Source organism: Penaeus vannamei, unplaced genomic scaffold (genome assembly GCF_042767895.1).
Source record: "Penaeus vannamei isolate JL-2024 unplaced genomic scaffold, ASM4276789v1 unanchor293, whole genome shotgun sequence".
In the NCBI taxonomy this organism is placed as follows: domain Eukaryota; kingdom Metazoa; phylum Arthropoda; class Malacostraca; order Decapoda; family Penaeidae; genus Penaeus; species Penaeus vannamei.
Window position 1 is genome coordinate 16,532 of NW_027213297.1, and position 13,469 is coordinate 30,000.

General features: G+C 49.4%; 1 protein-coding gene across 2 annotated transcripts in view; it reads right to left on the minus strand.

The window, feature by feature from the left end:
• Positions 1 to 231: 231 nt before the first annotated feature.
• The window catches only part of LOC113823304 (ankyrin repeat domain-containing protein 50-like), a 92,395-nt gene continuing 79,157 nt past the window's right edge, over positions 232 to 13,469 (minus strand). For both annotated transcript variants that reach the window (XM_070119520.1, XM_070119521.1), the window contains exons 2-7: positions 8,154 to 11,155; positions 7,659 to 7,857; positions 6,055 to 7,485; positions 5,307 to 5,656; positions 4,043 to 4,268; positions 232 to 3,827 (exon numbers count right to left, since the gene is read on the minus strand). In XM_070119520.1, the coding sequence (XP_069975621.1) occupies positions 5,309 to 5,656; positions 6,055 to 7,485; positions 7,659 to 7,857; positions 8,154 to 11,032 (4,857 nt within the window). In that variant the 5' untranslated portion in view covers positions 11,033 to 11,155 and the 3' untranslated portion in view covers positions 232 to 3,827; positions 4,043 to 4,268; positions 5,307 to 5,308. The remainder of the gene's footprint in view (positions 3,828 to 4,042; positions 4,269 to 5,306; positions 5,657 to 6,054; positions 7,486 to 7,658; positions 7,858 to 8,153; positions 11,156 to 13,469) is intronic.

A 13,469-nucleotide genomic window follows, 5' to 3' on the forward strand; every position in this document is an offset into this window, starting at 1 on the left:
ATGCCCCAAATATTATTTATTGTAAATGTTCTCTTTTCATTTCTTAATAGAAGATACATGAATTTACAAATATAAAAATAATAAGCAATCTGCATTTTTACTAGTTCATTCAAAAAACGTAAGATTCAATAAATGTTAGGAGTATTTGGATATGGCTTTTATATGTTTATATGATGTGTACCCATATACATGCACCATAAGGAATGTATCAGGAACTGTAAAACAACCATGCCAACAGGATTATCATTTATTCACTGTTCTTGGAATTACATCAAGTAATGCCTAACAATACATATCGTTAAACAGGATTACAGCCAAAGGCTACATGAACAGAAAGAGCAGTATTTCTGCACTATGGCTTTTTAATAGTATCACTTGAGAGAGAGAAGTGCAATATATGGAACCAAAAAAATGTTTGAGGTATAAAAAAAATAAAATAAAATGATATTAATGTCTATATAGATTTTGTAAGAAATCCCTAATTCTGAAAGTTTCACCTGAATGGAAAATTGCAAGAGCTTCTGTTGGCATCAATCTGTAGAATGCTTTTCTGACAAAATATGTTGGTAATCCTGACTTATACAGATATTAGTGGGAACACTGACTTACGGTAATTTTGTCTTGACTGATTCATTCACTTCTTTGTAAAATACTTTGCTTCATTCTACATGGAACATTGGTTATGCAAACATAACATCATAATACATGATGCACAGTCAATTATCCTGTTTTATTTTGTTTTTGTGTGTATATAATACTGACTACAATGCCAGTATGTTAGGCCATTACAACTGACCTACTTGATACAACAAGAATTGAATAACAATTAAGTTTTTTTTCTGTACTGAAGCACCAACTCAAAAATGTGTTTAGATACAAAGCTTGAGCGTTTTATAGTCCACATGCCCCAGCAATGTTTATTGAGACAAACCTGCTAAAAAAAAAGAGGGGGGTAAGTTTACTCTTCACTTGCTTGTATTATATTGTACTGTATCATCAATAATACAGTACCAAGAGAGCAGAACCCACTGCAGTCTTGGCAGTGTGGTTCTGGCATTGTCACCATAGTAGAACATCAGAAATGAATGTTCACTTTGGACATGATAAGTCCTTACAATAAAATACAACAAAAAGATATTAAAGCTGGCCTGAACTTTTGAAGCTAAGCTACTGCTGCTACAACATGTAACATGTAAGGAAATAAGCTTTACATATTACAAAATACTGTACAAAATAAATACAGGGTAATTCTGTAGAACAAGTCTACAGATGAAGACACTCATACGTACAGACTACAAAATGCATATTCAGATATGAATATAAATTTACTTGCATTGTGTAATTAACATTAAATTAGGAAAAAAAATTCTGCTTCTCAATCTGAACTAAAGCTTGCTTATCAGATGCTTATCAGAAGGTAAATAAGGAATCAGAAACTGCAGGGAATACACCATCCAATACCCTACTACATAATGGAAACGACTCCCATTACATCATTACACAATATCAACAAGGCCTTCTTCTTCAGTCTGACCAAATAGTCAAACGTCAGAAGTGACTAGTGAAAATAGTTTACCATATCACTTTTTAACTGGTTTCCAAATGAAGCTTATGGTAGTGTAACTAAACAAACCATTATTTTCAGAGCTTGCAGGTACTGAAAAAGCAATGTTAACGTCTAAGAAGCTACCATAAACAAATGAGCTCATACGTAGAATGATTATATGCTCTTTGTCATTTCAAAATATACCTGAAAATTAACCTATTACAACTCTAATTCTGAGCACAATTAATTAGCTGTATTACAAAGTTTTGTAAAGTAGCGAGCTGATCTAAAGAAGTATCCACCTTTTTCTTTTTAGAATCTTGCATTTCCATGACCACAACTGCCATGAATGTTTTGTGACACTGAAGTAAATTGATATAACTGTTTTCCTTTTTTCTCTGAGCACTTTTTTCCCACTACAGACTAACCATATAAATATATTGCTAGCTTGTTATACGTAGTGAAATAATGAATAAATAAACTATTTTTCTCCCACACATACAAAATTTATTCTAAGCATAAATAGCACATAATAGAAAAAAGGTGATTAACACAACATCAGTAAACTTCCTAATGTGAGTCCGTTTTTTTCCATTACTGCTTCACAAGTAAGAGCTAAGATATACAATACCAAATGAGATATGTATCAAATGATAAAGAAGATGGCTTCTCACTCATTATTTATACAATTTAAGCAAAATGATAGTGAACACTACAGTTGCAATTAAACATACTTAGATCTTGCCCTAAGTAATTTAATTATTACAAAATGTACCTTTAGTTTCTACTCTTCCAAATAAATAATAACTTAATCCAAAAGCTGATATCTTACAATATCAGTAGTGTTATTTTACCTATACATGTCAACTATTAGTGAAAGACCACAAAAAATCATTAAATATACATTTTCTTTTTCCATTCAGTAGAAATTCTTTCACAGCAATTAGTATGTACCAAATATTTGTGCACATTGATATATATATATCTTTACAGTAGAAAAAAAAACAACAACGTATATTTCTTAAATTTGCCATTGCATTACTTTTTCTTCGTAAACAACTTTAGTAAAATCATACAAATTGATGTTACTTAACAAAACAGATTTCTTTTTTCCTTTATTGTGTATAAGGAAAATGAAAATGGCTGAAACAAATTTTTTTTTTTACCCCACAGCGACATGGTTCTCCTTTTAATATCATATTACACTAACCAAATTCTTATATTATCGTAGTTATAGAGCTGTACATTATTACATCGCACACTGTAATATGTTCATGAAAGGTTATGTTGCTAACTGTACATGTGCTGGAGAATACTTTTTACAAATGCACATTATGGGGTACAGCACAGCGAACTACACGACTAGGATAGGTTCCGCTATATACAGTTAGGATACAACAGGCAACAATACACACTTGGATGTGCTTGTATACCACTTTGAGATCTTGATTAAGACTTATCACTTTTCATGCAATCTGTGCATCGTTAAGAATGATGGTAGAATAAAATTAAAAGAAAAAGTACTATCATTTCACTCATACTGTTATCTTTCTAATCTGTGCATCCTTTGTCCTACTTTGTCTTAGCTTTGAGAACTGAGGAATCCAAAATTCGCATCCAGTTGAACATAATTACAGTGATGGGGAAATTTATCTTGATTTCAAACTGACATACAAGCCAACCTTGCACAAACTTTGGTGTGGGGTCTCAGACAAGCGGATAAAACGCTGTACTGAGCATTGTCACTATCTTGGCACCAGGACGGTAAATGTGACACAGAGATCCAAAGTTGTGTTTGCAAATGTTACCAGTCAACTTCCTCTGCCTTTTTTTTTTTTTTCTTCTTCTTCTTCACCTTTTTTTAATGACCAATATTCACCTTCACTCATTAATAAAACAGAAGACAATGTATTATTTTCAAGTTGAAAAAGAAAAATTGACTAATAAATAAACTTCCAATCACATGGGTGTGGTTACCCTTGCAAACACAAGCACTTTCCATGGTTCATTAACCTGAACTTCATGCGAGTGCTTCTGAATCTCATTATGACACTAAAGATGCCACCACTGTTACGATATCACTGCTTTGTTGCACTCATTCTTATCATAGTCTTTGTTTGTTCTGTAACTAGTTATCCACTACTATGATAGAAGTTATTACCATCAACAGAGAACTGACGTGTCTGCATTCTTTCATGTCCTACAAGTCTTGGTAAGAAAGCCTGCATTTTAATTTCATTCACTTTTCCTAAAGCTTTCTTTGACCCACACCAGAAACAACCTGGATAGAAAAAAAAGGTTCAGATAATTTCACTGCTCATTAATGTATTATTATAACTTAGAGGTACTAAACTGCAATCAGTTGAAACTCAATTTGTCTGCTAAATTAACTAAATATTTTCCCAAATCTCTCTTTAAACACTAGAAGAAAGTGATTCATATATATATCAACAAATCTAAAAATAATAACAATATAAAATAAACTGCTTTCCATACCTTATTTGTATGTATCTGTTGCAAGAGGCTTGTCAGAAGTAAGAACACTATTCTTCTGTTCTTTTTCTAGTCGCTATCCTGAGGCATCAAAGCTTATCCGTGATGTTTTACTGCTCTTCAGGTGGACAATGTTTTATTTCTTCAGTAGTCGGTAGTAACAGTGGTGCATCTTCATTGGAATCCTTGGTGCTGTGGCCGGGAATCACTGCATTCCATCCTCGTCTTTCTGCAAGTATGTGAGATGATGATATTTCATGATATCAAAGAAAATGTATATATATTCAATAGGTGTAGTGCTAGTCTTGCCCTTTATGGCATTTTTTTTCCTATGCTGATAGGAGTATATAGACCATTTACATTCTATGAATAATATTTCAGCAGAAATTATTGGCCTTTATTTATAATTCCATTTTCATGGTGTATAATCTATTTAAGTAAAAAGTAAAATCAACTGTTACAATGTGTTTAATTTCTATTTCTCCTCTCCCAGGGCTAAATTAGCCAAAAAGCTTCAGTAAATACATGCATGCATAAACCACGCATAAACCACAACAGCTCTTCAGCATTTCTATTCAGCTCTTTAGCATTTCACATGAGTTACTACCACACCTGTCAAACTGCAAGAGCACTAAAATTACCAAAATTCAAAACCATATAACAAACTAAAATTATACTATAGTTAATTTGCAAGTATCGAGATAACTAAGACAGCTGAAGTTCAAAATTGTCCTACAAATCCTTAATCATTGGATATATATTTCAATAATTTACCATTTTGTCAATTGCACTTTTAATCTTGCTTATTTGTGCTGATCTGTCTATAAGGGAAAATTAAGTTGTAACTGTGAAGCACGCATATGGGTGAGTCTGGCAATGAATGGCTGAGTGGACAAGTGAGTAATCGAGTGAGTGTGACAGAAAGAGTGCATGACTGAATTTAGTGAGTAAAAGATGATGGGCACCATAAGTGATTGATTACTGAATTCATTAATAGTTAAGGATGTGTTAGTGTATGATTGACAGAAGGTAAATCATTGGTTGATTGAATAAGTGAGAATGAACGAATGAATGAATCGGTGAGTGATTACGAGGCTGAACGAGTGACTGAATGGATGAGTGATGGCACGTGAATGGCTATGGGGATGAACGAGTGAGGGTGTACTGCGTGCAAGTGCGTGCGTGAGGGAACCGTCGACTCCACAGTCGTGTGTGACAGGCTGCAAGTCCTGGGCCGACGTCGACCCGGCAAGAAGCCTCAACTTACGGTCATAGCGGCGTTTCCTTCTTGAGCGGCAGGCCGTTGGGCCTCGCTGGTGGCTGTCGAGGGCGACCACTGAGGCCGTTCCTGAGGAGGTGGGCGGCCTTCGCATGGGCGGCCTTAAGGCTGGGGTTGGTGACGATGCCATTGCGGCGCGGGCGCGGCTCGGGGGATCGTGTGCCCAGGATGATGCGCATGTGCTGGTCCTGAGTGAAGGTGAAGCCGGAGGAGCCGGGCGAGCCTGCGCCGCCCACGCCCGGCACGCTCACGCCCATGCCGGGGATGCCGCCCAGCCCGGGCACGACGCCGCCTCCGCCTCCACCGCCGCTGAGGACGCCGCCGCCTCGACGACCGATCTTGCAAAATAATGAAGGACATGAAGTGCGTCACAAGGGCGCCGGATTACTCAGTCTTACCTGGAAGGACACCTGTTTGCATATGTTTAATAAGTTCTCATCAGGCAATCCTACGGCAGTTAGTGCAGCCATGAAAACCACACCGCAGCGCTTATATCAACCACAGCCTAATCTCTGGAGCGTTCATGCAAGCTGCTAAGGAAGGGAAACTTCCGCCGAGGCAAACCACAGCTGCGCTCGACAGCCGGGGAAGGCTCGCAATGCGCAGAGGCTTACTAACCGAAGAGTGAATCCCTCTGACACACGTTTCCCAACTAAGAAAACCTGGGACCTTACCCCCTCTCCCCTAGGGTGTCGCGGAGCCCGAAGGTCTGCCGCGCAAAGCCGCAGCTGCTTACCTCTGGCGTGATGCTGACGGGGGGCGCGGAGGGGCGCGGCGGCCTGACCGCGGAGTGCTGAAGGGGCACGGTGTAGTCGTCCTCCAGGATGGCGCCCGCCGGCAAGTGTCGCCCTCCGCCCGGACCGTCGCTCAGCGGCGACAGCGGCGGAGACGCGTAGAGCGGCGACGCGGGTTCGTCGAGCGGGGTGAGGGCGGGCTGCGGCGGGGGCGGGTGGCGCCGCCCGCGCCCGCGCCCGCACTGCTGCAGCTGCTGCGTGAAGCTGAGAACAGGCGACATGGCCGACGCGGGGGGCGCCGACGGAGCGGGCGGCGCCAGAGGCTGCTGGTGCTGCTGCAGGTGCGCCTCGCGCGGCGTGGGGGCGCGCGGGCCGCCCGAGGAATGTGTGGAAGTGGTGAGGTTTCCGGAGGACTTGGAGGACGAGTGCTGGCCGAGGGACGCCACGGAGCGGCGCTTCTCGAAGGTGGACTCGGGCGACTCCGCCGGCGACGCCGTCAGGCCCGGGCACAGCAGCGCCGAGCAGGGCTTGGTCTCGGCAGTGGAGCCCGAGCCGACGGACGAGGGCGCCGCCAGGCCCCGCCCAACGCCGCCCGCCTGCTGCTGCTGGATCAGGCTCTCCTCCAGCATGCGCGCCACGTGGATGTGGCCGCCCTTCAGCGCCACCTTGATGGCCGTGCGCCCGCAGCGGTCCGAGTGCGCGGGGTTGGCGCCGTACTGCAGCAGCACGGCCACGCTGGCCTCGTGGCCCTCCTGCGCCGCGATGCTGAGCGCCGTGGCGCCCTGCGAGCAGGTGTGGTCCACGTTGGCGCCGTGCTCGAGCAGCAGGCGCACCACCTCCGCGTGGCCCTGCCAGGCCGCGCTCTGCAGCGGCGTCCGGTTCTCCTTGTCGACCGCGTCCACGCGCGCGCCCCCCTGCAGGAGGAGAGCGACCATGTCGGCGTGGCCCTGCCAGGCGGTCACGTGCAGGGGCGTGCGGCCCTCCAGGTCCGTGCTCTCCACGTCGGCGTTGCTCTCCATCAGGAAGCGCGCCATGTCCAGCCGGTTCTCCAGGGCCAGCAGGTACAGCGTCGACCGCCCGTCGGCGTCCTTGTAGTGCAGGTCCGCCTCCCGACACAGCAGGAGGTGCACCACGTCCTTGTGGCCCTCGAGCGCCGCCACGCGCAGCGCCGACCGCCCGTCGTGGCTCGTGTGGTGGATGTTGGCGCCCGCGTCCAGCAGCGACGCCACCACGGCGGCGTGGCCCTCCTGCGCGGCCAGCACCAGCGCGTGCTTGCCGTCGTTGTCGACCTCGTTGACGCGCGCGCCCGCCTCCACCAGCGCCTCGCACACCTCGCAGTGGCCCTCGAAGGCGGCGTAGTGCAGCGGCGTCCACCCGGCGTTGTCGCGGTGCGTCTCGTCGAGCCCGCGGTCAAGCAGGAGCCGCACGGTCTCCTGTAACATGGGACAAACGAAGGAGTAAAAGAAATGCTTCAATAAACTGAATTTGCATGCAGAAATGAGACCAACTATCACCTCCTGTCCACCCGCACCCCTGGCGCCAAGAACAGCAGGCAGAGCCCGCGCCGCCCGGGCCAGGGGCGTCTCCCGCGGCTCGGCGCCCTTACCTGCGAGCCCTGCGCGGCCGCCACGCTCAGCACCGTCCTGCCCTCGGCGTCGATGTGGTCCACGTAGCAGCCCCAGAACAGCAGGCGCTCCACCACCGCCGCGTGCCCCATCGACGCCGCCGCCAGGAGGGGCGTCCTGCCCGACCGATCCACGTGGTCTACATCCGCCTCGTACTCCAGCAGGAGCTCACACACCTCCCTGAGGAAGGCCGTAAAAAAGTCAGATTCTGAGACTCTAAAGGGATCGGATTAAAGGCATTAGATCAAACAGGCAAACTCAATGTACCCGAGACACCGACAGAAACCGTATTAAAATGCCCTACACCGTTACTAAAAATATTGTATCATATATATCACAGATTGCATCATCACAAACGACCAACAAAATTAAGGGGACCATTATAGCGATCCATACGAGAGATTTCGGATTTATTCCCCGGCCTCCTCCCCCTCCCCCTTCCCCTCCCCCCCTTATGAGCGGTCGCCAATACTCACGTGTGTCCCTCGAAGGCGGCGACGAGCAGCGGCGTGAGGCCGTCGTGGTCCTGGTGGTCGACGACGGCGTCGCGCTCCAGCAGAGTCATGACGACGCTGCCGTGGCCCTCGCTGGCCGGCACGCAGAGCGCCGCCACGCTCAGCGCCGTCCTGCCGTCCACGTCCTGGTGGTTGACGTCGGCGCCCGCGTCCAGCAGCATCTCCACGATCTCCGAGTGGCCCATGTAGGCGGCGGCGATGAGCGGCGTGCGGCCCTCGCTGTCGGCGCGGTTCACCGCCGCTCCGTGCCGCAGCAGCGCGGCGACAACGTCCTCGTGGCCGCCCCACGCGGCTGCCCGCAGCGCCGTCCGCCCGTCGCCGTCGGCCAAGTCCACCTGCGTACCGCCGGCCAGGAGCGCCGTGACCACGCCCGTGTGGCCGCCCCACGCCGCCGAGCGCAGCGCGGTCCAGCCGTCGGCGTCCGCGTGGTCTGGATCGGCGCCCGCGCCCAGCAGAGTGGCCACCACCTCCGCGTGGCCATGTCGCGCCGCCAGGTTGAGCGGCGTCTGGCCCGCCCTGTCCTGCAGGCCCAGACACGCCCCGCGCTCCAGCAGGAGGCGCACCAGGGAGGCGTCGCCCTGGTGCGCCGCGCTGTGCAGGAGGGAGCGGCCGCCGCTGTCCACCTGGTCCACCGGGCCGCCGCGGAGGTACGGGTAGAGGGGGTCCTCGCGGTGCCGCCGGCGACGACGCTCGCGCCGCCGACTGCTACTGCTGCTGTGGTCGCTGCTGTGCCGCCCGCTCGTGCTGCTGTGTCGCCCGCCCGTGCTCTGGCGTCCCCCTGTGCTCTGCCGCCCGCCCGTGCTCTGACGGCCTCCCGTGCTCTGGCGGCCGCCCGTGCTGATGCGGCTGTTCGTGCTGTGGCGGCCCGTGCTGACGCCCTCCGTGCTGCGGCCGCCCGTGGTGCCCTCGCCCACGAAGTGCCCCGGCAGCGGCACCATCGTCACGTACTCTTCATCCTTCTCCTCCTCGTAGTCCCGACTCTCGGCCTCCAGCTGCCGCAGCCGCTCCTCCTCGACTTGGTCCTTCTCCTTCTCCTCCTCCTCCATCGACTGCTCCTTCATCTGCAGAAGGTCCACCTCGCACGCCAGCTCCTCGAGGGTGTCCTGCCGCACCTCCTCCTGCTGCTGCTCCTCCTCCTCCTCCTTCGCTTTCCCTTCCTGCTCCTGCGAGTCCCTCTCCGCCTCGCCTTCGTCCTGATTCTCGTGGGCCGCCACCTCCACCTCGGCCTCCACCTCCCCCTCCTCCTCTTCCTCCTCCTCCTGCTCCAGCTCCTCGTACCTCACCTCCGTGGGCGGCCCTTCCTCGTCGCCGGCTTCGTCCACCTCGTCATCCTCTTCGTCCTCGTCGTCGTCGTCGTCTTCGTCGTCCTCGTTGGGCTGGTCGTCCGGGAGGGAAGCGCCCGCCTCCTGCAGGATCCTCAGCGCCCTCGGGTCGCGCGGGGGCGGCAGGTCGCGGCACTGCTCCAGGGGCGCGCCGCACGACACCATCCACAGCGGCAGGTGGAAGTGCTCGAGGGGCGGCTTCACGTGGATGCGCGACAGGTGGAGCGCCAGCTGGTGCACCTGCGTCACGTCGAGGCTGGGCGCCTCCACGGAGAGGCACATGGCCAGCATGGCGTGGCCGTCCGCCACGTCCACCAGGTACTTCTGCGTGCAGTGCTTCACGTCCAGCAGCCACTCGGCGAAGCTGTGGTGGAACAGCAGCACGCGCAGCTCGTGGTCGGGCGCCAGCACGCGGCGCAGCAGCGACCAGCGCTTGGCCCAGTCCTCGTCGGCGAGGTCCGGCAGGCGCGTCTCCACGGCGCGGCGCAGCTCCTCGGGCGAGAGCGGCGCGCGCGCGGCCAGGATCGCCGCCAGCAGGGGCATGACGCGCTGGAAGTGGCGCCGCGGGTACAGGCGCTGGCACAGCCACAGGTACAGGCCGTTGAGCGTGCCGGGGATGTGGCGGATCTCCCTGAGCGTGACCCAGCCCTCCGCCACGCCGTCCAGCACGCGCTCCAGGTACAGGAAGCAGCCGTTGCTCTTGATGTGCAGCTGGTTGAGCATCTCCGCCGTCTCGCGCGACAGGTGGTGCCGCAGCGCCGGCTCGCGGTCCAGGCGGCACAGGATGTACTGCTGCACGTCGCGCACCACGTGGCCGCGCCGCAGGTCGTCCAGCGCCACCTTCCTGAAGCCCGCGAACTGGCGGATGACGGAGCGCGAGGTGCGGCGCGCGGTCACCACCAGCAGCAGCCACTGCGGCAGCAGGTGGTGGTGCGTCGCCAGCAGCTCGGCGATGCTGCGCGACGGCCCGCTGTTGTTGGCGTCGGCCAGGTTGGCGTCGCGCGGCGCGGCGGTCGACGGCGGCTGCAGGTCCGTCTCATCGATGCTGTCCACCACCAGCAGCAGCGTGCGGTCCGGCGGGTCCAGCTCCAGCAGCGGGAACAGAACGGCGCGCTTGAGCGCCTCGTCGGGGTTGGCGTGCAGCGCGCACGGCTCGAGGGCGCTGCGCACGTCCGCGGCCTGCACCTTGGCGTCGTAGCCCGCCAGCAGCGGCGACTCCGCCAGCTGCTCCACCAGGGACTGCACGAAGCAGCCCACGCTCAGCGAGGCGGCGTTGTGGGCGTGGCAGAAGTGGTGCGCCAGCAGCCGCGCCTGCAGCGCACTGGCGTGGCGTCCGTGCGAGGCGGTGGGCGTGACCAGCTCCGTGCAGAGCGCGGTCTTGCCGGTGCCGGGGCCGCCCACGAGCAAGGCCCCGCAGGTCTTGGCCGCAGGCCGCTGCTCCAGGCACGCCCATAACTTAGCCCACGCCCACTCGCGACAGAGAAAGCGCCGCCCAGGAACGCCGCAATCTGTAGCCATGGCGGCGGCGGCGAGGGCGGGGCGGGCGTGGGCGGCGGGGGCGCTCAGGGCACACCCTGGGGAGGGCTCACCCTGCCCCCGGCCTCGCTTGCCCCCATCACTCGCCCGCGGCGACACGCGCTCCTGCAACAGAGACAAAAGTTAGGCTTTGGACTGGAAGAGGAAGAGTGAGTGAGTGTGAGTTTGAGTTTGAGTGTGTGCGTGTGTGTGCGCGTGCGTACGCGTGTACGCGTGGGTATGCAGCTTACAAAGCCAAATCTTGGTGATAAGTTACGAAACAGTATGTATAATTCGTTTCGGTTATAATGAATGCCCTTTATCTTGCGCTAAAATCTGATCATAGTTTTCACCATTATCATTCCGTAAGTCTTGGCGTTCCTGTGATGAGGTAGCTGCATCCATATGCGAACAGCTGAGCTAGAAAATATATATTTGCTTGTTTCAACTCAAGCAACTACTAGCTGGGTGATTCCACGGAAGGTGAATATCAAAACTCTAGGACCCTGCTCCCAATAGTTGTGTTGTATACCTCAAATATTAAATAAGAAAAGAAAAATCTTGTTCATTCTAATGAAATTGACAATTTATCTCGCTCCCTACTTTTTTCTGCCACAAATGCAATTTCTATTTTCCTTCTTCAATAATAAAGCTTCTATATATTCACTAAAGCTTCACTGCGGTCTTGCGTTCCGTTAATTTTTCCATAATGAAAGAATATAACATATTACGTATTCTATTCATAAAAAAAAATAATTCACTTCATTAGTTCGATTAGCCCCTACTAGATGGCGCAGATACAAAGAGCTCCGCGTGGACCGTTTTCGCTTGAAGAAATATGCAGCTATAATTCATAATATTTGTGCTGAAAGAAGGAAATGTCACTTCACCTCATTTCGATGAACAAACAACTCCAGGAAATCCCATTTGAAAATTATGATAATGATAACTATTATTCCATGTTTTTCAACATATTTGCAGAAAGCGAAAGCTCAAATACGTTACATAGTTTCCAAAAATAGATATCAAAAGATATATTTACTTTGTTACAAACAACCTAGGATTTTCTTTCATTAAAAAACTACGCGAAGTTTACTTCGAAGTGGTTGCCAGATGCACAAAAGTGGGACCCAACAAGTGTACTGACATATAATTTCGGAACTATACGTCCCTACACTTGCAAGTATGTAGTTAGTATGTATCAAAGTATAAGTATGTACACGTATATTGCAACACTTCAAAAATAAAACTGATACTACTAAATAATATTGACTGACCACAAGAATTAATTCGATTTCTAGCATTTCATCTATTTATCATTTTCTGCAATAAATTCTAATCTCGCAACTAGGTCCTTTCCTGCAATCCCTTTGCAGTGATTGAGGAAAATGTATTTTTCTCTTGACATCTACATAGGGCAGTGTATTTTTTTTTTTTTTTTTTTTGGCGTAATATATTATAAATAATAACTATTTCATCATTACCAGTAGATAAAAATAAATAAATAAAAAAGCTCTCAAAAATGCCGTTAGCGGTACCATCACCATCGTCATTATCATGTTTTTAAAATCATTATTAATAGCACCATCATTATAATTATCCTTATCCTCACTGTGAATCCACATCATCAAAACAATACTACTACTGGTATTTTAAGAGTGACGATGATGACAAAAACCCGATAGGAATGTTTACCTTCGAAAACAACACGACAGAAAACGGAATTTACAGAAAACGGAAAATTGAACAGGGTAACTACACTATAATGGCGCATGGCGTGAAATGATCCCTTAAACGGGAATAATAAAGAAATGGAGTATTGGCAAGTCGCTAAAAAACAGTTCTTGTTATAATATGCCAGGTTATTTCTTATCACATTCTAGTAAATCACAACTTTTCATTTTGTATAATCAATATTGTCACAATTCGATTTAATCAACTCCCAGTAACTTTCCGCTATCATAACCTTTACTATCACAAATATAATCATCTTTAAGGTACTAATCACCATCACTTCTATCATCCCAATCACAATTACAGCTAATCATTATCATTATCCCCATTACAAGCCATCATCAATATAATCATCACCATCATCAACACTACACCTATTATAACCCTAACGACAATAACCACCAGAACCATTCAAACTAGCAATACCATCATTACCACCACCGCTAAGATGACCTTTGACCGAAAAAAAATATCTGAATGTAACCTAAACTGCAGAAAAGTTCAAAGTTCAGTGTGAAATATAAATAACAATACAATAAATGTTTCAATGAGAAATGGAATGCTGTTGTTTTGTTATTGTTTTTTTTTCGCTCTTTTCTTTTGTTTTGTGGGAAATTACTTTCGCTCGAACTATGCGGGGAGAGATGAAAAAAAAAATGCGAAGGCAAAATGTATAAAGTGAGTTTTGATGACGATGGTGATGGTG